A 23,053-nucleotide genomic window follows, 5' to 3' on the forward strand; every position below is an offset into this window, starting at 1 on the left:
TAAGGGGGAAGAGAGTTCTTTTCCAGAAAGAGGGATTAAGATATAAATCATTTGGAAGGTTCATAGGATTTGATGCTTTCCTTAGTACAGGTCTATGGGTACCTTTAGAAAACGTTCTAGGATGCTGGGTCGAAGGGGGATGGCTGATAAAGCTTATATGCTTTGTACAAATTTAATGACTGCAGTAAAATTGTTATAAAAGTTTGAGAGAAAAATAAAAGAATACAGATTTTTTTTCTGATACACCTGTGCTGGTGAATGCAAGCAAATTTTCTTAATCCTAAATCGGATATTGAAAGGGGACGTCAACTTACCACGGTGTCCTGCACTACCAGAAAACTTCTGGACTGATCTAAAACAAGGCTCTTCTAACTGATGTCCCTTTACAAGTGTTTTGGATCTTCTAGGATAAAATTATAAAATAAGAGGACTCAGTCGAGGTCTTGATGCTATATGCAAGAGCTATGTTCTAGATCAACCCAAGATCGGCTGATATGCATTTCGACTTTAGGTCTGTACTCAAAGGAGTACCTTCATATTTTGATCATCTGTTTTATTGATATGAACAAGATGTGTTAGATAATCTTTCCTGGATCTTTGAAAGATGAATGAAAATGGAGTACTCACAATTATTATTTAACCATTTCTACCTGAAAAATAAGTCTTTGCAAGAATGTTATTTACAAGGTCTTGTTTATTTTCCACCAGAGATGGTAAAACCCATTTGTTGCTAATGCAGAGTCACTGGATACAGGCGGCCGAGTCACTGGCATCTTACCAGACAAGATTTGTAACGCATTATTTAGATTTGTTAGCCTCTCACATATTGCACTCCACGTGCCGGAATACAGTATAACCCAGTGGCACAGATTATGTAATGATGAAACTCATGGCTTTTTTTCTACTTTCATTATATACATCGTTTTAAAATTATTTCGGGATCTTTAGCAACGCCATTTTCTCTCCATGTCATTTCAAGTTGCACTGTGGTTTTGTTCGCAATTTGGCTTTGTATTTCTGCTGGACTGCGTTACAATGTTTTAACACAAACTTGAGGAGTGAGTACTATTGAAACACAGTATAGAGTGCAATGATCGACATCCTCGTCCCCACATTCAAATTAATGAACTGAAAGATCTTTTATTAGTGGCGGCATCAGTTGCTTAGGTTAACAAATTCCCTGCCAAGATGTCCATGTACCCATTTGCCAGCCAATGTTTAAAATCTCCTATCAAGTTGTAAGACCACGTTTTCCTCCACTGCATTAAAGGTAGACCTGTTTGGACAGAGATAACCTCTAAGCAACATAATCATGCCTCCTCCCTAAGCACAAAGCTCAAGGTGCCAGCAGTGTGGGGGTATTTTCACATGAATTGAACGGGTGTGCTGTTTAAGTAATACATTACTAGTATCTAATACATACATTATTGACAAATTACAGACATATCAGTACGAGTAAAGGACAAAGTTAATAATTGTGACTGAAGGACAGCTTAAACATCAGAAAAAAGTAAATCCTTACAAAATGGATAAATTGGTGTTCAGGGTGATCAGAGTGCTCACAGATTGCCGACATAGAATGCATCACTAGTAAACTTCTACAGGTTGCAGGGAAGGAATGCGGAGATAAGAAAGAACACAATCAAGGATTCTTAAGCAAATGGATTCATGTAAATCACAAAGAATAAAGAGGAAACATCAAGCTTAGTGTTTCTACAGTTGTCAGACAACTCTTCAATAACTATACAAAAAGAATGAAATTGGACCAGATGCTGTCACCATTCATCAACAAGTTAACACATTATATTTTGCCCTTACGTGAATATTGTTTAAACAGACCCTGGCAGAAGACAATTTTTTTTATTTTTTTTATTTAAATTGGAACACTAAACTTGCCTTTTTTTGGCTGTTGAAAAGATCCAATGTGGATACTCTACCACGTGGCATTCTGCAGCACTACTGCACATTGCACAGTGGTAAGACAGAATTTGATGATAATAGCGATCTTTTCTTCCACATTTCCAGTTTAGGTGGATGGGCAGGGTCTATGGAGAGGCTGGAACTCTTTGGAGGGTGAAGGGTAGTGAGAGGTCTCATTAGTAAATGCCATAGATAGCCCTAAGAGTGGGCCGGTTCATGGTATTACAGTTATTTTCTTTAACGCAGATGGTTCGTTTTTGCATTTTATTTTTAGAGCCGTATAGTTTTTAAGTCTATATATCTCCTGACAAACACTTAATCAAAAGAGAATTGGGCTTAACCCTTTTAGGCACAGTTAAGGACAAAGAGAAAAAATAAATCCTGGTTAAGGGCATGATGGAGTAGCAGCTCAACTGACTCTTACATCCAAATCAGTGCTAGGACCACCACACAAGGAACTAGATGGATGAGAGGAACTACTGGAGGTCTCTAGTGAACCCTAACTAAGTCTGACTGCTATGGGTCCATCACACATACTTAATAAATGTGTTTTACCCTAGAACACCAAAGGACTGGTTCAAACACCAGCAGTATGATCAATTACAGTTTCAGAAAACACACCAATGTAAATCAGTCTAGGAGGCTTTAGGACGACCCTGAAGGACAGCAAGGAGACTGTTCAAGTATTTTCTGTGGGATAAGGCCAATAGGGACATCTTCAAAGACGTTAAATAATATTTGGACACTAATGGCACAACACACTCTAGAGTCCCAGTGGGATGACATTAAAGCTATTGCTACAGGTAGACAGACTGATTTGGCATCAGCTGCTATAAAGACAGGAGAAGGTGCCAGATGATCAGAATCAATCAGGTTTCAGGAATACATACACTTAACTATTTTGAGGGGGCAATTGAAGATTGTGCTAAGAAATGGATCAGTCCAGGCCCTTCTGGCTCTTTAGAGAAAATACATGACAGCAAGGTTAATAAACTCCCGGAAAACAAAGCCAAAAAAAAATCTGCTTATGCAGGCCTTGGTAGACTCCAAAAGAGAAATTGTGTTTGATGATAGACTAAAGTCAACATGTTGCAATTTTGATCTCTCGCTTTACATTAGAAATTTTGAGGCAGAAGCACACAAGAGAACAAGTTACTTACCTTCGGTAACGCTTTTTCTGGTGGATACAGTATCTGCCTGTGGATTCCTCACATTGTGAATATCCCCTGCGCCAGCATTCCACAGAACTTTTTTTCCCCAGCTCTCTACGCCGACGTGGACGACGTCATAATGCATCGGCTCCGCTCGGGACTCCGTATGACTTCACCGGAGCCATAAGAGAGCCACATCGGCGTGATGACGTCCGTTCCACCCATTTTTTCCGTGCCTCCAAGGCGCACAGGTGGACCAACGACAGATTCAAAGTATACACAGTATACAATATACAATCAAATATACACCGTACATAAACAAAAGGAAAGCTAAACAAAATAAGCATTTCCTACAAATGTACCAGAAAGCATAACATCTCAAACAAGACAACTTTTAAAGTATACAAAGGTGGACAACGGGGAGGCGGGTGGGCCAGTGAGGAATCCACAGGCAGATGCTGTATCCACCAGAAAAAGCGTTACAGAAGGTAAGTAACTTGTTCTTCTGATGGATACATCTGCCAGTGGATTCCTCACCTTGTGAATAGATTCCCACAGCAGTCCCCACTCCCGGAGGAGGGTGTCCACCTTCCTATACCAGAAAGTCTTGCAAGACAGAGCGCGCGAAGTGGCCCTCCCTCCTCATCTCAGAGTCCAAGCATTAATGCTTTGCGAAAGTATGGAGGGAGGCCCAAGTTGCGGCTTTACAAATATCTGCCACAGGAACACCCCGGGCCAAAGCAGATGTAGATGTTTTAGCTCTAGTTGAATGAGCCCTAATACCCTCAGGAGGAACCTTACCAGCCAGGGCATAGCAGATCTTGATGGCAAGGATGATCCATCTTGACAGTGCGCTTGTGCACCGCTCTTCCTTTGGAATGTCCAACATAACCCACGAAGAGCTGATCGCCCAGACGAAAGTCCTTCGTTCTGTCCAAGTAAAAGCTTACAGCTCTTTGGGTCCAGGCGATGAAGCCTTTCCTCCTCCTTGGAGGGATGAGGAGGTGGATAAAAAACAGGGAGAGTAATAGACTGCCCCGAATGAAACGGAGTAACAACTTTGGGCAGGAAAGCAGCCCTGGTCCTGAGCACCATCCTTTCAGCATGTAATGTTAGAAAAGGGGGTTTAGAACTAAGAGCTTGAAGCTCACTCACCCTCCTTGCCGAGGTTATGGCTACAAGAAAGACCGTCTTAAAAGGACAACAGCCTCAAAGGACAACTATGAAGAGCCTCAAACGGGGACCCCATCAGAAAGGTTCAAACAAGATTAAGGTCCCACTGCGGCATTACACAAGGAGTAGGCGGAAACTTGTTTGTAAGGCCTTTGATAAAACTCAGTACAACCGGATATTTAAATAATGAAGGTAGACATAGAAAAGCCGATAAGGCCGAAAGATAGCCCTTGACCGTGGCCACAGCACAGCCCTGCTGAGCCAAAGAAAGGGCAAACTGGAGCACCTCAGAAAGATGTGCTTTTAAAGGGTCAATGGATCTCTCTCCACACCATTTAACAAACTTGGACCACCTGTAGGAGTAAATGGACTTGGTGGAGTGTCGCCTGGCCGATAAAATAACATCCACCACATCAGATGGGAGAGAGAAAGAACTCAGGTTGCCCCGTTCAATCTCCAGGCATGAAGGTGTAAGCTCTGGAGGTGGGGGGTGTAGAACCTGCCCCTCCGACTGCGAGAGGAGGTCTGCCCTCAGAGGGAGACGGAGCGGAGGGCACGAGGAGAGGTGGAGAAGATCTGTGTACCACACCCTTCTTGGCCAATCCGGGGCGATCAAAATGACTTGGGCCCGGTCTTGGCGAATCTTCCTCAGAACCCGAGGAATCAAGGGTATGGGAGGAAACGCGTAAAGGAGTCGTGAGCCCCAACTAAACTGAAACGCATCCCCCAACGCCCCCTGCATCGGAAACTGGAGACTGCAGAAAGACGGGCAGTGCGCGTTCTCGCGGGTGGCAAACAGGTCCACCCGAGGGATTCCCCATGTCCGAAAGACGTAACAAACCACCTCCGGATGGAGCCTCCACTCGTGGTCGGCGGAGAACTGCCGACTGAGACTGTCCGCACGCACGTTCAGCACCCCGGCCAGATGATTTGCCATCAGACAAATCAGGTGGTCCTGAGCCCAGGACCAAAGACGCAGGGCCTCTCTGCAGAGACAATGTGGCCCCACTCCTCCCTGTTTGTTGACATACCACATCGCGGTAGTGTTGTCCGTCAGGACTTGAACAGACTGACCGCGAAGGGAAGGGAGGAAGGCCTTGAGTGCCAAACGAATCGCCCGCAATTCCAAAAGGTTGATGTGAAGCAACCTCTCCTCCGGAGACCAAAGACCCTTGATCTCCAGATCCCCCAGATGAGCACCCCACCCTAAGGTGGAGGCATCCGATATCACCGTGGCCACCGATGGAGGTAGATGGAAGGGCTTTCCTTGAGACAGATTGCCCTCCACGCTCCACCAAGATAGATCCGCTGCAGCTTCTCTGGAGATCCTGATCGACTCCCTGAGATCTCCATTGTGCTGATACCACTGCCTGCGGAGGCACCACTGGAGCGCCCTCATGTGCCAGCGTGCATGGTTGACCAACAGAATGCAGGAGGCGAACAGACAGAGCAGGCGAAGGACCTTCAGAACCGGAACAACCGCTCCATTGTGGAATAAAGGGACCATCTCCTGAATGTCGAGAATTCTTTGAGGTAGAGGAAATGCTCGACACACAGTAGTGTCCAGTACCGCCCATATGAACAGGTTGCGTTGAGAGGGCACCAGGTGAGATTTGGCCATGTTTATCAAAAAACCCAATTCGAACAACAGCGGAGATGTTACCTGCAGATGATGCTGCACCATCTCTGGGGACTCTGCCTTCAGAAGCCAGTCGTCCAGGTAGGGGAAAACCGGAATCTCCGACCTCCTGAGATGGGCCGCTACCACTGCCATCACCTTCGTGAAGACTCAAGGTGCGGTAGTAAGACCAAACGGGAGGACCGCAAACTGGTAATGTTGCGACCCAACCGTAAAACGGAGATACTTCCTGTGCGACTTCAGGATTGGGACATGGAAGTACGCGTCCTGCAAGTCGAGCGACACCATCCAGTCTCCTTGCTGCAACGCTTGAAGAACCTGTGCAAGGGTCAGCATCTTGAACTTCTCCTGTTGCAGGTTTAAGTTCAAGACTCTGAGGTCCAGTATCGGACGCAATCTGCCGTCCTTCTTGGGAATCAGGAAATACCGGGAGTAGCATCCCTGAACCCTTTCCTGCTCCGGAACCACCTCTATCGCACCTTTTTGAAGCAAAGCTAGCACCTCCTTCTGCAGAAGAAGCAGATGGTCTTCCGAGCAGTAGCCTTGGCAAGGAGGGTAAGAGGGAGGAAACTCCCGAAAGGTAAGGGCATACCCAGTCTCCACGAGGTTTAAAACCCAAAGGTCTGTTGTAACAGATTTCCAACCCCGCAGAAAGTGGGACACCCGACCCCCCACAGGTCTTACATGTTTCAGGATGGGGGATCTAGGGCTGCTTCCCTGAAGCTTCATTGGGTGCAGAGGAGGCAGAAGAGGCAGAAGATGAAGAGGGGTTGCGCCAGAACCTCTCCGACCTCTTTGTCTCCCTCTATAGGACCTATAGAGGGGATTCTGCTGTTGCTGCTGCGGAGGCTGCCAGTAGGAGCGAAACTAAGACCTCCCGAAACCCCTGAACTTCTTAAGTCCAAATCCTTTAGCCGGAGCCTGCAGTCCTAAAGATTTAGCTGTTGCCCTATTCTCCTTAAATCTCTGTAGGGCAGAGTCAGCCTTCTCACCAAAAAGTTTGACCGTCAAAGGGCAAATCCACCAAGGTGGCCTGAACGTCCGTAGAGAAGCCAGACGAACGAAGCCACGCCTGCCTCCTAGTGGCTATAGACGACCACATTATTCTCGCCACCGAATCAGCCGTATGAAGTCCAGACTAAATCACCTGTCTCGCAGCGGCCTGAGTATCTGCGACCACCTCCATAAAGGATGCCTTATCACCGTCTGGCAGCTTAGGGGCTAAAGATTTCAGCGAGTCCATCAAAGCATGAACATAGCGCCCTAGCAAGCACGTGGCATTAGTGGACTTAAGCGCCATGCTCCCAGATGAAAAGTTTTCTTAGCGGCTTGATCAACCTTTTTGGACTCCCTGTCTGCAGGAGTCTGAGGGAATGCCCGTGAAGCATGCTTCGAACATGACGCCTGCACCACTAGACTTTATGGCCAAGGGTGCGAAGATAGAAAATCTGGATCCCCAGGAGCCACCCTATATCTTTGCCACCTGCCTAGAGACCGCTGGTGAAGGTAACGGCTTACGCCAGACTTCCACAATTGGCTTCAAAATAGCCTCATTGAAAGGCAGTAAAGGCTCACTTGTTGAGGAAGGCGAGTGTAACACCTCCGTCAAAAGGTTAGGCTTCTACTCCGCAGAGGGCAACTGCAAATCCAACAGCTCTGTGGCCTTTTTTATCACCATATGATAGGGAGCCAGTTCCTGCGGCGGAGAGGACCTAGTTGAAGAATGCTCCCACTCCGGAGTCGTGTCCAGGCCACTAGCCTCCTGAATCCCCTCAAACTCAGAGGACGTGTCAACCTCACCTTCCTCCACCTCCACTCTATATCGTTCCTCATCCAAGACCATTTGGGCCTCTCTTCTTGAGCGGATCCGTGGAACCGGCGTCGCCGGCGCCATACACAGAGTCGGTGGTGCCAGGTGTCTCGAGACCGGCGGCGCCAGAGTCGGGGTCGGCGCCGCCAAACGCGGCGCCGAGGTAGACGGCAACAGCGTCGAGGAAGGCTCCGAAGAAGGTCGATCCAATCGAAGCAGAGATGGATCCCCAGTCGGCGCCGGAAACTGCCACGAAGGAGCCATCGGCAGGAAGGGCATAAACGGGGCCTGAGCGTAATGCTGCGGCACCCCCAGAGTATAAGCCATAGAACCCACGGGACCAGTAGGTGCACCGGATGGGACGGCAGCCCGTTGGAAGATTCCATACATCGTATTCAAAAAATGAGACTAATCCATACCCGGAGCCGGAAACTGTGGATAATGGACTAGTCCCGAATCAGTCTGCGGAGTACCTGGTACCGGCGCCACAGTATCCTCCGTAGGCTCATCAGGCTCTAGAGAAGGCTCTTCTCCTTGCTCTTGCTCAGCCTCAGAAGCCGAAGACTCCACTGGAACCGGTGACGGCGCAGGGGACTGCGCCGGGGACTGCGCCGGGGACTGCGCCGGGGACTGCGCTGGAGCCCGCTTCGGAGAAGGAGATCCCCCAGGAGACTTAGAAGGAGATATATCCTTACTTCGGCGTGGAGGCGAAGTCTATCTCGACGCCTTACTCTTCGAAGACCGGCGCCGAGAGGAATGCTTCCTCTTCTTATGGTGTTTCTTCGACTTCGGCCTCGATCTTTCCTTCTTCCTACCTCTCTTCTCCTTTTTGGCCTTGGCCATGAAGAGCTTCGCCTCCCTTTCTTTCAACGCCTTTGGATTCTTCCTCCTGCAGCTGGAACAATCTTCCACGTCGTGGTCGGATGAAAGGCACCACAAACAATCATCATGGGGGTCTGTCATAGACATGTGGCCCCCACATTCCCTACAGGGTTTAAAACCCGACTTCCTTGTCGAAGACATGAAAAATTTTTCCAACAGTAACACCAAACTAATACAAAGTAGCAGAAGAGTGCTGGAAAAACAGTTGCGAGTCGACGGCGCGGAAAAAAGGGAACTGACGTCATCATGCCGACGTGGCTCTCTTACGGCTCCGGTGACGTCATACGGAGTCGCGAGCGGAGCCGATGCATTACGACGTCGTCCACGTCGGCGTAGAGAGCTGGCGCAGGGGATATTCACAAGCTGAGGAATCCACTGGCAGATGTATCCATCAGTAAGTGAGTTACTGAAGATACTGCTGTTTCCGACTTTCTCTCACAACCAAAAGAGAAATCGGAAGCCTATAAAAAATAAAAATGCTGCAATTCTGCCAAACAATTAAACGGCAAATATAGGACTAGGTCAAGCCAAATTCACAGTGGAAGTTAATACAATTTTTGGAGCTACACTAGCTAGACATGTAGATTACCCCTTAAGATCAGTAGCACCCATTGTAATAAATCACACACCTACATAAGTGCGGGAAAGTACCTATGAAATACCCCTTTTTTCACCTATTGCATTACTCAAAACTAATGTCAAGACACCCATGAAAGTACTGGCAAACAGACTTGCAACACAAACTCTCATGGGTGTCCCCAATCTTCTGCAAGAGGATCAGGCAGGATACAGGATGGCAGGTCTTAAATGTTTTTAAACAAGGTGAACTAGTCTGGATATTATCTTTTGGAATTGGCCCTTTTTGCAGGGTCATCCCAGAACTCATCCCAGAACTTTTTGCCTTCCTGCTGTATTTTTCTCTGACCTGTGTTGGTTTTAGGACTCTGGGCCCTTTATCACTGTGGTTCAGTGCTAAAGTGCATGTGCTCTCTATGGTAAACTTGGTAAGATTGGTCTACACCGGTTTGGCACATTTAATTTACTTATCAGTCCCTTGTACAGTGGTATCTCATATACCTAGAGCCAGTAAATTAAATGCTACTGGTGGGCTTGTTGCGTTACCTGCGCCACCCACCAAAGTAGCCTTTCAAACTTATCTCAGTCCTCTGCCACTGCAGGGCCTGCGCATGCAGTTACTTCTGCTGTGACGTGGCACATAAAGTGGTCGCCACGTCTGTGATTACCCTTTTACTACATATCAGTCACCCCTAAGGTAGGTCCTAGCTAGCCCTATAGGCAGGGTGCGGTGTAGGTAAAAGGTAGGACATGCGCCTTAACTGTGTGGCATGTCCTGATCGTGACAAACCGCCTATTTGGTTTCCAAGTGCTGTGAGGCTGCCCTCTCATAGGAATGCATCGGAGATTCCCTGATATATGCTTCAGTGGTAATTCCTGACAGGAGAGGGGTAGCGTGATCAAGTTTGGTATGTTTGGAATAGTGGTGAGAAATTCTGCGTATTGGTGTTCGTGGATTTATTATCACTATTTTGGAAATGCCACTTTTAGAAGTAGGCTTTTCTGTGAGCTATGCCTGCCTGTTGTGTATCAACTGGCTGGCCTTCGAGTGACAGGGGCTGAGGAGGTGCAATGGCTCCAGAGAGTCTGGATGAGTCGGCGGCGCTAGGCTAAATATGCCAGGTCTGCATTTGGAGTGATGGGAGGACTAGCACCTGCACCTGAATAGGGCTGTGTCTGTCTTTCACAATGATGGCCCTGCCCCCCCTGTGGTGTCTGGGGCCAGGGCTTACACTTACAATGGGGAGTGTTGTGCACTGTAAGGAGATTTTTAAGTGCCCCCCCAGAACTGGTTTGGACTGGGCTCAGAGGCCTGGACCAGGGAGAACATTGACATATGCCCTATAAGTACTGGGGCTGTGACCCCATGTGGGGGAGCTTACTTGAACTTGCTTGGACCTAAGACACTGCATGGACTGCAGTGTGCCAGGAGGAACCGCCTGGGGACTCTGCCCCTCTGGGGGGCTGACCTGCTTCCTGTTGGGCTGAAAGGAGGACTGCACCTCTGCCCTCAGGACCCTTGTCCTGGCCTGCCAACCTGCCCCTTGCTGGTTTGCCTCCAGTACTTCCCCAGGGGTGCGGTTATGCCCCCTTGTTTAGATTAACTAGAGCACTCGGTAAGCGCTGTATCTCCCTTCCACTGTGGGGCCAACAAGCGTGTGTTGAGCGCTATACCTCGTTTGCTGGCAGGAGAGAGCTGAGGAGGGCTGCTCCCTGCCTTCTCTTAGAACCCAGCGCTAAAAGGGAAGGGGCCCTTCTTGCCATGCTGGATCGGCTTCACATGGTCAAGCAGAGGCACAGACTGATCTCCCCGGGCTGTAGAAGCCAGCTCAGACGTCCTTTTCCGTTATTTGGTGTGTTTTCTGTTCCCTGCCCCCAGCAGGGACCTACTGGAGTGCTTCCATCCTAAATGTGCACTCAGTAGTCCCCCCGGGGCACAGTTCGGCACCTTCTCTTGGATTCTCCTGTGTGCCCTGGGGGCCAGCGAGCCTTGGCCTCCAAACCTTACGGAATCCCTAATGGTGGGCTGTCCCCTCTCCTCGCACCAGGAGCAAAGGTTGATTCAAGACGGTGCTCCGAGGCAGAGGAGCCGTCCTGGAGCTTGTGCGCCCTAAACAGGGCGAGTGCTTCTAATTGGGAAATCTCCCCACCGACTGCTCATCGGCCCAGAGACAGAAGGCCGGGTGAGAAGGGAGTGCTGAGATTCCCTTGCTAGGCTGTGGTCGTTGGGTTGCCGGACGGGCCGAATCTCGCTCAATGCTGTCGGGCCGGGCTTCTGCCCTCTACGTGCTTTGTGCAGCGGGCCAGGGCCTGCTACACCCCTGGCTGCTTAAGGGCGGATTTGGAGGCATCGTGCCGGGGGACAAGCGAATCACCATATTTCCTGCCTAGAGTGCCATTTACCGTCTAAGCCAGTAACAGCAGCGCAAGGGCGCCATATGTAGTTAATACCTACACGACCAGGAAGATCCCTGGTGATTGGTGAAAACGGTGTTGTTCTTACGCCCTGAGGTGGTGCCATGGGTCATTACAAATGTATCGAGTGGTATGTCCCATGTGGAAATAGCCAGTGCCATTGAGGGACACTGCATACTGACTCCGGATTACATATGATGGTCAGCAGTGATGATTCATGGGCCACATCTTGCAGTCTTATGCCCTAATGTGAAATGTTTTGTTATATTGCCAGGGTGTGTACCACGGGTACAGTGATGTGATGATGGTATGCCTAATAGGAGCATGATGTTACTATAATGTGTATGCATAATGTGTTATGTTAAGTGCAATCTTACAAGTAGTTACTGGTCGCCCTAACTAACTGGAATGTTTATGACAGAGGCCCCATTGGCCAGGAGGTTTATGTAAACCCCTGTTAAGTCATGACAAGTGCCTAGTGGCACGGTAAAATATGTGATTGTGTTTTATATGGATAATACAAAGGCTATTTTTATATAACCTTGTGTGGAATTTATTTTGAGGTGTGCCTAGTGTGCCACTGCTGTGTGAGTGTGTTGAGCAAACGCTTTACACATTGCCTCTGGGATATGCCTGACTGCTCTGCCAAACTACCAGGGCTAAGACCGGGGGTTATCTTCAGTGTATAACTCCCTTGCCCGGACTAGAGTGGTGATTTCTGCCTGGCTTAGGCTCATGCCCTAGCCAACCAGAAACCCAATTTCTAACATTATGAAACAAAACAAGGCTTAAATCTGCTTTACTGATCTTGGATGCGAATGAAAACTCTTCAAAGGGTGAGCTGGGTCCATGCATGAGAAATTATGACGAGATTTGGAGTAATGGAAGGTTTAATATCTATAGTTATTGAGGGATATCATGAACCCCAGGCTTTGGTGATGGTGAGCGGGGTTCTCGGTCAACCTTTTAGCCTTAATTTGGGGAACCAGACTCTAGACTGCTTTGACTTTTTCCCTTCTGACCCCACTCGTTCTTGCCCCTAAACCAGCAGCCATGATAATACAGCCATCTCCAGAGATTAAGGGCATAATCTTTGGCAATTCAGAACACACAATATAACTTGTTGCTGATGGTGTGATGTTTTACCAGTCAAAGACAAATACCTCACCTGAACCTCTGAGGGCACTTCTACATATCGTTATTTAAGTGTCACGATACAAGATGAACTTTGAGCAGTTGCTTCTCATGTCCATTTACCTTATTAGAGAGGAGTTGGACAATATAGGGGCATTAGTCCCCCCCCTCTCACTTTAGTGATAGCTAGGCTAATATGTGGGGGATCTCACGAGCCCAGCTGGCAAGCAAGTTAAAAGCTGCTCTGTGTCAAAAAACTAAAGGCATTTACACAAAGGGGAGCATATATCGATCTCTTGGGTAGGCAGTATTCCAACAATCAAATGAACATAATTGAGCAGCTACTACACATGTTTCAAGCCATACCTATTAAAATCTGACTGAAGGGTATTCATGGATCTGCAGAGGGATTTTGTGTGGAAAGATATTTTGTAGTGCTTTGTGTGGATGACAGGATGTGCTATATGGATAGTTCCATGTCAAAAACCCCATGTAGTGTTTGTATAAATAAAAACAATTTAAAAAAAAAGCTATCTAACACTATTGATCTTCTTTAGTGCCAACGTTGTTGGATTTTAAATAGATGCCATTTATTTGCTAAATTTAACAAGACCCTTTACCTCTTTAGGCAACCGTGATGAAAGCTTTTATAATGTGAATGTAAAATATATGCAATCTTAGCAAACAAAAGCCATAAGTATGTACAATACGTTTGGCACATCTTTCTAACAGAAATATAGTTGAAAAAATTAAGAATAACTACCTGGTCATACTCCAATGCTCCTGGGTAAAGCGGCCATCCAAGAAAGAGCTCAGCGATCACACACCCAAGCGACCACATGTCAATGGCTTCACAAAACGGCAAACCCAAAATAATCTCAGGGGCTCTGGAAAAAATATAGGATATGTTACAAGCTAGAAAAACACAAGATTAAATATGGTAATAGCCATTGACAAATAAACTTTTTCATGCTTAAATGTATATCTGAAATCAGGGTGCAATTCACCACTAGAAAAAAAATACAGATGAGCGTCTGAAAATTGATTTATAGGCTAGTTTGCCAAAAAAAAACACAGGTTTTGCTGAATACGTTCTATGTTTGCCCCATGTACAGCTCATCCTCATTCATTATTTGTTTGCAAATAATGTAAATAATGCTTGATTTAAGATCACGGACCATCTCAAGCATTTGATAATTTGATAACTACAGCAAAAGCAATGGAAAGGATACTATGCTTCCCCAATAGTGATTAATAGCTGGCTTTACAATTCAGGGACATTCTTTATTTAAATAAAGTACACCAATTTCTATTTTCAAATTAACTACCAAAACATTAATTTGCATGCTTGTCAGTGTACAGATTCATACATCTTAATCACTTTATCAAGTCTGAAATGAAAAAGTATACATTTCACAGTCAGATCTATATTACTAGTGACATACCTGCGCATTTATCAATATGTTACCATGGCCAGCACTAAACGACATTGGCATTGGTTAAACTAACAATCCTGAAAGTAGCGAAGCAGGGGACAAGGTTGTTGGTGGAATTGAATGTTGAAAGTATAAAGACCCGAGGACGTACTGTGGCCCTACTCTCCTAAAATCATTGCAGGGCAGAGTCTACTTTTCACCAAACAGATAAGAGCCATTAAACAGCATGTCTAACAGGGAATGCTTGGTCAACCTCAGAGAAGCCCAAAGACCTTATCCTGGTGTTTGGCGCTTAAGTGCCACACTAATGTCCATTGCTCAGGCCAAGCAGTCTGTTGTGTCAAAGCCACAAGGTATTACAAATTTAGCTCCATCGCAACCATTCTGGATAGCTTGATTAAAGGACGCCGGAAGGTCAATCTGGAACTGGCGGTAATACTTGTGCTACAATTTCCCAAATGGAATTGGAGAAGAGCAAGGTTTGTAGAGAAGAAAATCTACTTGCCAAATGTCTATTCGTTTAAACACCTGATCAGGCGACGTGGTAGGAAAGGCATTCGGATTTAGTTTGCTTGTACACCCCCAAGCCATCTGGCGTTTGAGGATGGGTAAAAAAAGACTGAATTACCAGGTGCAGGACGATGACTACAATCAAACTGCCTGTTAACGAGTGGCCCTCAACTTCGCTTACCCAAATGCCCCAAAGGGAGCTGGTAAGGGCCTCATTAAATGGCAGTAGAGGTTCGATGGTGGTCTGACCTGACCGAAGTACCTTAGTGAAAACATTAATCTTGACCTCGATGGTGCACAGCCGTAGGTCTAAAACTCCTGCTGCCCTTCGAATAATGTAACAGGACCAGGGGAAATACAAGGCTGGTAGCTGGAGAAGTAAGTATCTTGGAGGTTATCAGTTATCCTCCGAATGTGGGATATAATTATACCCTTCATCATAATGGTTATTGTCTGGGTGAGTGTTGAAAGAATGAGTAAAGTTTGAGCTCTACCATGTGGTAAGGGCAAAGTGTCAGAATTGGAGGGATTGCCTGTTATCTGCCTACCAGTCGGGGCAGGGCATGATCTCTGCCAAGGTCATGGTAGATTCTGCTTGAATCCATACAGCACAATTGGCTGCACATCCTCAAACATTGGCCGGGTCGATACGAATTAGTACAGCACAGAGGGTTGACGCCAGAATCTCAATCGGCCCCGCAGCCAGTACTGAACCCAATGAAGGTTCAAGAGGCACAGACTGCACCAAAGGTAGACCCTGTCAGTGGAAGTACAACTGGAGACCTCTGCAGTTCCTTGGAGCACGAAGGCACACCAGAGGGAGCATCTAAACTGCTACAAAATGTGCTGCATTGGCCTCTCTAAAGTCAATTCCTCTATAATTGCTGCGATGTTGCAGACAGAGCTGGAAATTTTGGGTGCGCAAGAGGATGTGGTCCAGGAAACCAGGGTTCGAGCCTAGAGGTCGCGTCCACATCCTGTGATTCTGGGCAAATCACTTAATCTCCCCGTGCCTGAATGTGTAATGTAAATAAGGTGCTATGTAAAGCGCTCCAAAACCTTCGGGTCGAGTTCGCTCTATATAAATATGCAACAAAAAAAAAAACTAGTCTCTCAATTGGCTCAGATAAGGAACAAGACAGGGAGGCACATTAACATCCTCAAACGCTCTCTGGAATCTGAAAGTGGCGTGACCAGCCATTTCCCACTACGACCAGAATACTTCCAGCGCAATGATTATCTATGAGGTAACGGCTTTAAGAACAGAAACAGGACATTCCTTTTGTCTTTGAATGGTCAATCCATGGACTCTTGTGTTTGGCAACGTAAATTCTGGGCTTGTGGTTCCATATGCTTTCCGGTTCATCTGGGCACAGCCAAAGGACCAGGGGTAGTGTTCCAAATCCAGGCACCATAGACACTTTGTGAGGGTCTATCACAGACATCTGCTTGTGACAGTCCTTACACTGTTTGAACCTGGTAGTCTTAGGGAGTGTCATTTTCCGTTGCACAATGGTAAACTGAGAAAATATGTGGTTGAGACCAAGGAGTAGCTTTGGATCAGTGCCTGAAGGCTCGGAAAGAAAGGAACTGAAATCAGCACGCATAAGTGGCTCTTGTATGTGGCCCCTCTTGTTACTTCTGGAGAGGAACAGCGTCAGTGTGGATCCACACGACACCCACCATCTGTCGGCATGCAAGAGTACTACTACTAAGTTTCCGGATCCACCTGGGCAATACTCACAGGGTGTGGAATCTGCAGTTAGAAGTGTCCATCAGAAATCGGGCGTAGCAGGTCTGATACCTTGGATATTTTACCACACTACTCCTCAAATTTTAGCACTTCTTCACTGGGGATTATACGATGTATATTAACTTTACCAGGTGTGTTGGTGTTACTTTTTGCTCAGTGTTTTACATTTCTGAAGACTGTTATATGGATATGATGGTCTTTGTCTGCACTACTTACAGGGAAAAGCAATATTGCTTCGGACTACACTTTAAGTCTCTCGTTCTAGGGTGTCTGGACGACTCCCAGAACACATGGGAGGTAGATACTTTGGGTCATTGGGATTCTTGCTGTTAAGCACTCAGATGTACATGGATGCTCCCTTTAAAAGAGGTAACTGGGACAGATGTGCAGTGGGAGCACCAGGGGTGCACCAAAAGGCAAAACAGTCTGCACACATCCCCTAGCCAGTCTGCCCATTTTGCTAGAAATTCCCCTGCAAGATTGGTCTACACTTGATGAAATGGGGAACCCAATAATTGCAACAGACAGATTATGGGTCCGTAAAACCACCTAATTTGTGCCTCACCAACAATAAAAAACACTTTTATTAACACTCAGGGAGAAGACTAAGCGATACAACTGCTCCACAGGGTGCCATGTTAACTCAAGATCTCTTGTTAAATGTGACTTGGACATAAAGGACCTTTTTCACAGACACGAGTTTATATTCTCTTTATAACAGAATTTTTGATTAGCTCACCTTCAAATCCCAATTATAGGTAAAGCAGTTCCACTGGGGTACACCATACCACACGTAGGTCAGGAAAAAGGTAGGAGGGCTCGATATTATCTTTCCAGATACTTTTTAGTGCACCATCTTCACACTACCAGAACTTCTATACACAGAAGATTTTGGCTTCTGTTTCTTCACTTCACACAATACCTCGCTGGTGCCATGATTAACAGACCTCCCCTAACCCCCCCTCCTTTATGAACTCCTTTAGCAGTGCCATTCTAAATAATTGTAATCACTACCCCAACTTCACAGTTTTGGGGGATTTCAACTTTCATGGCATATGGATGATCTTAATGCACTGGTGCTTTTAGATACAATTTCAGCAGTGAATCTGAAACAAGCCTGCGATAGCAAGCATGTTACAGGCCATAGGCTCGACTTAGTTGCTTAAAGGATCCCTCGTTTGCAATTTATTTTTGATGAAGACTCCAAAAATCCTATACAGCCTACCTCATTGAATACAGTACCATCCATAAGTAGCGTATGATTAAGGAACACAAATTAGATTCTACCCTAACTAATTCAGTCACCCTTTTAACATGTGATATAGAGTTAGATTCAGACTTGAAAAATCAGTGGCTCCAGCAGGCAATAGACATTCTTGCTCCAGTTGCACCCCGTAAGTTAAGGATCGCTGCCCCCTACTTCTCATCACACTTAACAGCAGAAAAGGGACCTGTAAAAATCTGGAGCATAAATGGCACAAAATTATTTACCTGAAGATAACGAAAAATAAAAGGGAGGTTTAAAAAGCTATTGGAAATCAATTAAATCCGCTCAATCTGAATTCTTTGCCTCAAAAATTGATTCCAGAGCTCGGAAAAATCCCAAAAAAGTTACTAATCCTCCAAGTCTAGTAACTAGAAAAATCTCCTCGGCCTAACTGTAAAGTACTTGACATCCATCTCTGAAAGTGGGCAAATGTACCAAGATAACAAGATTTAAAGGCATCTTTATTGCTCACTCTGTTAGCAATAAAGATGCCTTTAAATCTTATCACATTTGCTCTGCTTTCAGAGACAAAGGTCAAAAGTCAGTTTGTCTTCCTACTCGCCAGAAAGGGCAAGTAGGCCCTAAAAATAGCTCGCCCTGCATAAATCTGGTTCGCGGACGAGTGGATTTTGAGAGCCCTGGATTCAATAGGCAAAAAACCTTGGGAGAGCTTCAAAATCGCCATATCATTCCTAAAGCCCAAAGCCTGTAATGCGGTGATTAAACCCTCAGTTGAGTTATGTAATGATCTGTTAGATTGAGGAGAAAAAATGTAAACCATTCAATTTAACATTCGGGACAGCCTCCCATGGGATGCTTCCCTGGTCTACAGTGCCCACCTACAACCCCTCACTTCACAAATTTGAACATATTACCCTTCTACAATCTTAACTTTCTATCGCCAGCTGTAATTCAGGCTCTCTTAAAGACCCCTGCTCTCCAAGAGGGCAAGCAGACGTGATCAAAGTCATTAAACGTGTTAAATACCTTGTTTAATGCTTCACTGAAGTCAAATCGCTGTTCCAGTTATCTGGAAACAGGCTAAAGTAACACCTCTGCTGGAAAAGCCCTTGGCTAATCCAGAAAGAAGTAGCGCCCAATCTCCCTTCTAGCTCTTTCCAAGATGTTAGAAAAATTGATTAACCACCAACTCTAGGAGCACTTGGAAAAGGCAGGTCTACTGCACCTATCAGAATCTGGCTTTGAGCTGCAACATAGTACTGAATCGGCCCTTGTTTAAGTCTTTGACCACATCACAAATGACTTGGATATGGGTAAAACAGCCGCACTCATTCTTTTTGATTTGTCGGCAGCCTTCTACACCATTTCTTATTCATTATTTATCCAAAGCCTGGCAGAGATGGGCATTTGCAGCACGGCACATAGAAGGCTTTAGTCCTTGCTGGACTGACATCAAGCAGTCGCTCTGAATAACTTTTCTTTAGGAAAAAAAAGGCTTTAATACAGCGTTTCCCAATGGTTGCTGCTGAGCCCTACCTTATACATGCCCCCTCAAGAGACATTAATGGAATCATTTGGAGTTAAGGTCGTATCATATGCTGATGGATACACAGCTGAACTTGATGGATTGCTCTACCAACACTCCTGTAACCTTTTATAAAGTGTGTTTAAACAAGGTAATTGAGTGGATGTACAATAGTCTGTTCAAAAACAACTCTCAAGATGGAGATCCTCCTCTTTGCTTCACTAGAAAATGTTTACAATTTCTCCATCAGTGACTGGTGGTCAGATAATTCGACTCTAAAACTAAGAAAATCAGCTTTCTTCAAGAACTACATCTCCACCACCAGTTTCTAGGATTTCTCTGACAGAGTATAAATCAATTCATGTCAGAAGCTCCCCTGTCCCCTACACTATGTTCATATTGGTCCACAGAGTCGCTTTGCATACTCCAGTCTTCTTTGAAGCCTTCTTGGACTGTTGCCTAAATAACCGGTAGACCAAGTATATTAATCTTTGGTAATTTCAACACATGGTTCAAGAAACCGGTCTGCATGTAAACAAGAACCGTTTTAAGCAACCAAAAGATCAAAACTCCCAGCAAATTGTTCTCAGGCCAAACTGACTCAGCTGGGCACACCTTAGTTGTATTCTACACCTCTATAGAATACTGAATCACATGCAGTGACAACCACCTCAAACTTATACTATGGCAATAATCTGAAACACAAGAACTGCCAGACTATGAAATATATCTCAACCTTAATAATCTTAAATCACAGCTCTAATCGCAATACAGCAATATAACCACTGGCTTAATGCAGCCTTCAACTCACATGAACCTGTCAAGATGTATATATCTGGAAGAGCGGACAAGATTTGTTGGTTTTTCAAAGAACAAAAAGCAGTAAAATTAAGTCAAATCAACACCAAATAAAGGAACCTCTACTGGCATCATCCACTCATAAGAACCTTGTGATCTTCTCGTGATAGGCTATCTCTAGAGACTTCAATGTCTATTTCCTCACAGAAGACACTCTCTGCTCCAGACCCCAACCAAGTCTGCACTGCCATGAGGCCTAATGGGCTTGATACCAGCTCGTCTGCCATGACAAGTCTTCAATAACATCCTGCTCTTCAGCTCTGCATCATTCCTCTGGTAACTTAAGAACTCTCATATCAAACCAAACCTTAAGATGAAAGGATTCCATCTAAGCTCTCAACTTCATATCCATCGTAAAGGATTTTTCATTAGCAAACTCATTTTAAGACTAATCTTCAGGCAGCTCACTGCTTTCCTTGAGAAGAACATACTTTCAATCTGCCAAGTACCATTCTACACAGATCAAGGCACTATATCTACCTTGAACGAGATAGAATGAATTTAGCTCAACCATTGTTGGTTTCTTTGCATATACATGATTTCCCATCTTGCCACTGTGGAAATTAAAATGCCACTGAGGAAATAAAATAACTGGTCATAGAATAAGTAATTTCTGCTTCTCTGCCTAAAGCATCACTGTACACAACATCTATGTATGTATATGTTTGGGTATCTATAGATATCTATCAATAAATATCTGAGCAAACCGGTCACCAACATTGAAAGGACCAGGCACAGACTCCAATTCGTATGCTCTTTGTTTATTCGGCAATGTTCCGCCAAAGTTTGGCCTTGCTCACACACGTGTAGCGCCATTATCCTTTCCCTTTAATAGTGCCCACATGAAAAACAATAATCGAAGACAGACTGTGCGCAGATAAACCATGTCAACATTTTCACCCATTGCACACATAAGTGTTCTCTAAATGAAACTATGTTTGCTAAAACATTAATTGACATTCTTCCAATTACAGCTCCCTTTATCTGCATGCCACACTAAACTAAAATCCTAGTTACTTTGCATGAGGTTACTGAACACTGAAACTACTACATAAACCTAGGGTATTCAAATATGCATTTTGGTACGAGAGACATTGAATCGCATTACTGTGATCTGTATCCCCCACACATTCACAGCATAATCTGATAAGGAGCATGCAATTAATAAACATTTACTTGATCTGAGCCAGATTTGGCATGAATTTCATTATTGAATTATCATTCATATATTTTCTGTACTTCTAGTAGGCTTTTTAGGTGCAGCACTAAATCTCATTAATTGAAACGCAATGGATACATTACGATTTTAGTGCTATGACCCCTTAGCATTATTCATCAGGCCCCTGTGGTCCTAAGGTTATGGTAAATGTTTTTAAAGCGCGATGTCTGCTCCCAACGGAGCGTTCCCGTGCTAGCCCCAACGAGATGCAGAGGTCATATAGAGAGAGACTGCCTAAAAAAGGAAGAGGAACAGAAGTGGAGGAACAGAAGTGGAAGAACAGCACAAGAGTGCCAAAAAAGTTAGGTTAGCCTAAACCACCATGTATGAGTTTCTTCCTGAAGGTTTTTTCCAAGAGGTTCTTGTCTTAAGTGAAGGGGCAGGGCGTTAAACAGCTGTAAAGCCTGACAACCAAAGGAGCAACCACCCAAGTGAGATGTTTTAATGACGGGCACTGCAGCCAGCGCAGGGTTCATTGATCTGATGCTTCTACTGGGTTTGTGGGGTTTAACGAAAAAAAGATAAGGGCCTTTGACAACAAGGATTCAGTAGCAGAAGCACATGGCTTTGAAGGAGATTCTTTTTCTCAAAGGCAGCCAATGTAGATTTTCCAGGGCTGGGCCAGCGGGTGCCTGAGCAGTAGGCGTGCTCCCGCATTCTGCACTATCTGCAGTTTTTCTGATCTATCCTGAATGGCTCTGATGTAAAGTATATTACAATAGTCCGATTTGGACATGACGAAAGGCTAAACTACTGTTTTTCTGGCAGATATAGGAAGGAGGTCCATGATTCTGGCCAGAGTCAAGAGTGGCAAAACACTTCCAGGCCACACAGGATATTTGGCTGTCAAAAGTAAGATTGGAGTAAAACAGAAAGCCCACATTATTTACTTTGGGCATGAGGAGTGGAGTAGGACAGAGTTCCTTTGGCCACCAAGCTGATGATCAGATGGATGGTTATTTCCCAGCAATGAGAACCTCTTATTTGCGTTCAGCTTGCGGCAGCTCCTATTAATCTATTCTGCAATATCCCACAGACAAGATCTGAAATGTGATGCACTCCCACCTTCTGAGAGAGTGACAATTAGCGGTCATCGGCATAGCACACTATGGTGACATTGTGTCGCTTGATGACTTCATCCAGGGGGTGCATGTAAAGATTGAACATTGTAGGGATCAATATCTAGCTCTAAGCCCCCTTTCCCCCAAGGCAGAGGCAGCACTTCAGAGGCAAAGGGAGTTTGCACCACTTGAAAAGTACGGCCCTGGAGAAAAGAGGCCAGCCCCGACCGGGCTAGGCCCCCCATGCCGTAATCCCCTAGACGTTCTAACAGGAGCCCATGGGATACGTTGGGATAATCAAGTTGAAATTATCACATATAAATCATATCATTTGCATTTCCAAAGAGAATGACTAATTTGTAGGGCTCGTCATACCGGCCTTAAAAATGTGCCCCCAGCCCCCCCCCCCACCTTCAGCAACTAAAATTGAGCCCATGTTCATGTCTCAAGGCCATTCAGTACTATCTTGCATGTTCTCACACTGATATTCATCCTCTCTGTATACCTACGTTTCTGCCTTGTTCATCCAAAAAGTATTGACATGCTATTGACCTATTGCCTATTCTCTGCACAGGACTGCCCTTACCAAACTGCTATATTGTGGTACTATATACTGACTAAGAGAACGAAAGGTTTGCAGACGGAGTAGTATGAGTTTATAGAAATGTATATAGCTCTTGCTTCAGATTCAAGCCATTCAGTGACTATAAATCTAGGTTGAGTATGTATCTGGTTTCAGTTTGCCTCAGTAAACGCTCCCTGT

The 23,053-nt window shown here is 45.4% G+C and overlaps 1 protein-coding gene across 4 annotated transcripts in view; it reads right to left on the reverse strand.

The window, feature by feature from the left end:
• The window catches only part of HIPK3 (homeodomain interacting protein kinase 3), a 503,936-nt gene that overhangs the window by 284,234 nt on the left and 196,649 nt on the right, over positions 1–23,053 (reverse strand). For all 4 annotated transcript variants that reach the window (XM_085648240.1, XM_085648239.1, XM_085648238.1 and 1 more), the window contains exon 3: positions 13,464–13,587. In XM_085648240.1, the coding sequence (XP_085504366.1) occupies positions 13,464–13,587 (124 nt within the window). The remainder of the gene's footprint in view (positions 1–13,463; positions 13,588–23,053) is intronic.

The sequence above is a fragment of the Triturus cristatus genome, chromosome 3_2 (genome assembly GCF_964204655.1).
Source record: "Triturus cristatus chromosome 3_2, aTriCri1.1, whole genome shotgun sequence".
Taxonomy (NCBI): Eukaryota; Metazoa; Chordata; class Amphibia; order Caudata; family Salamandridae; genus Triturus; species Triturus cristatus.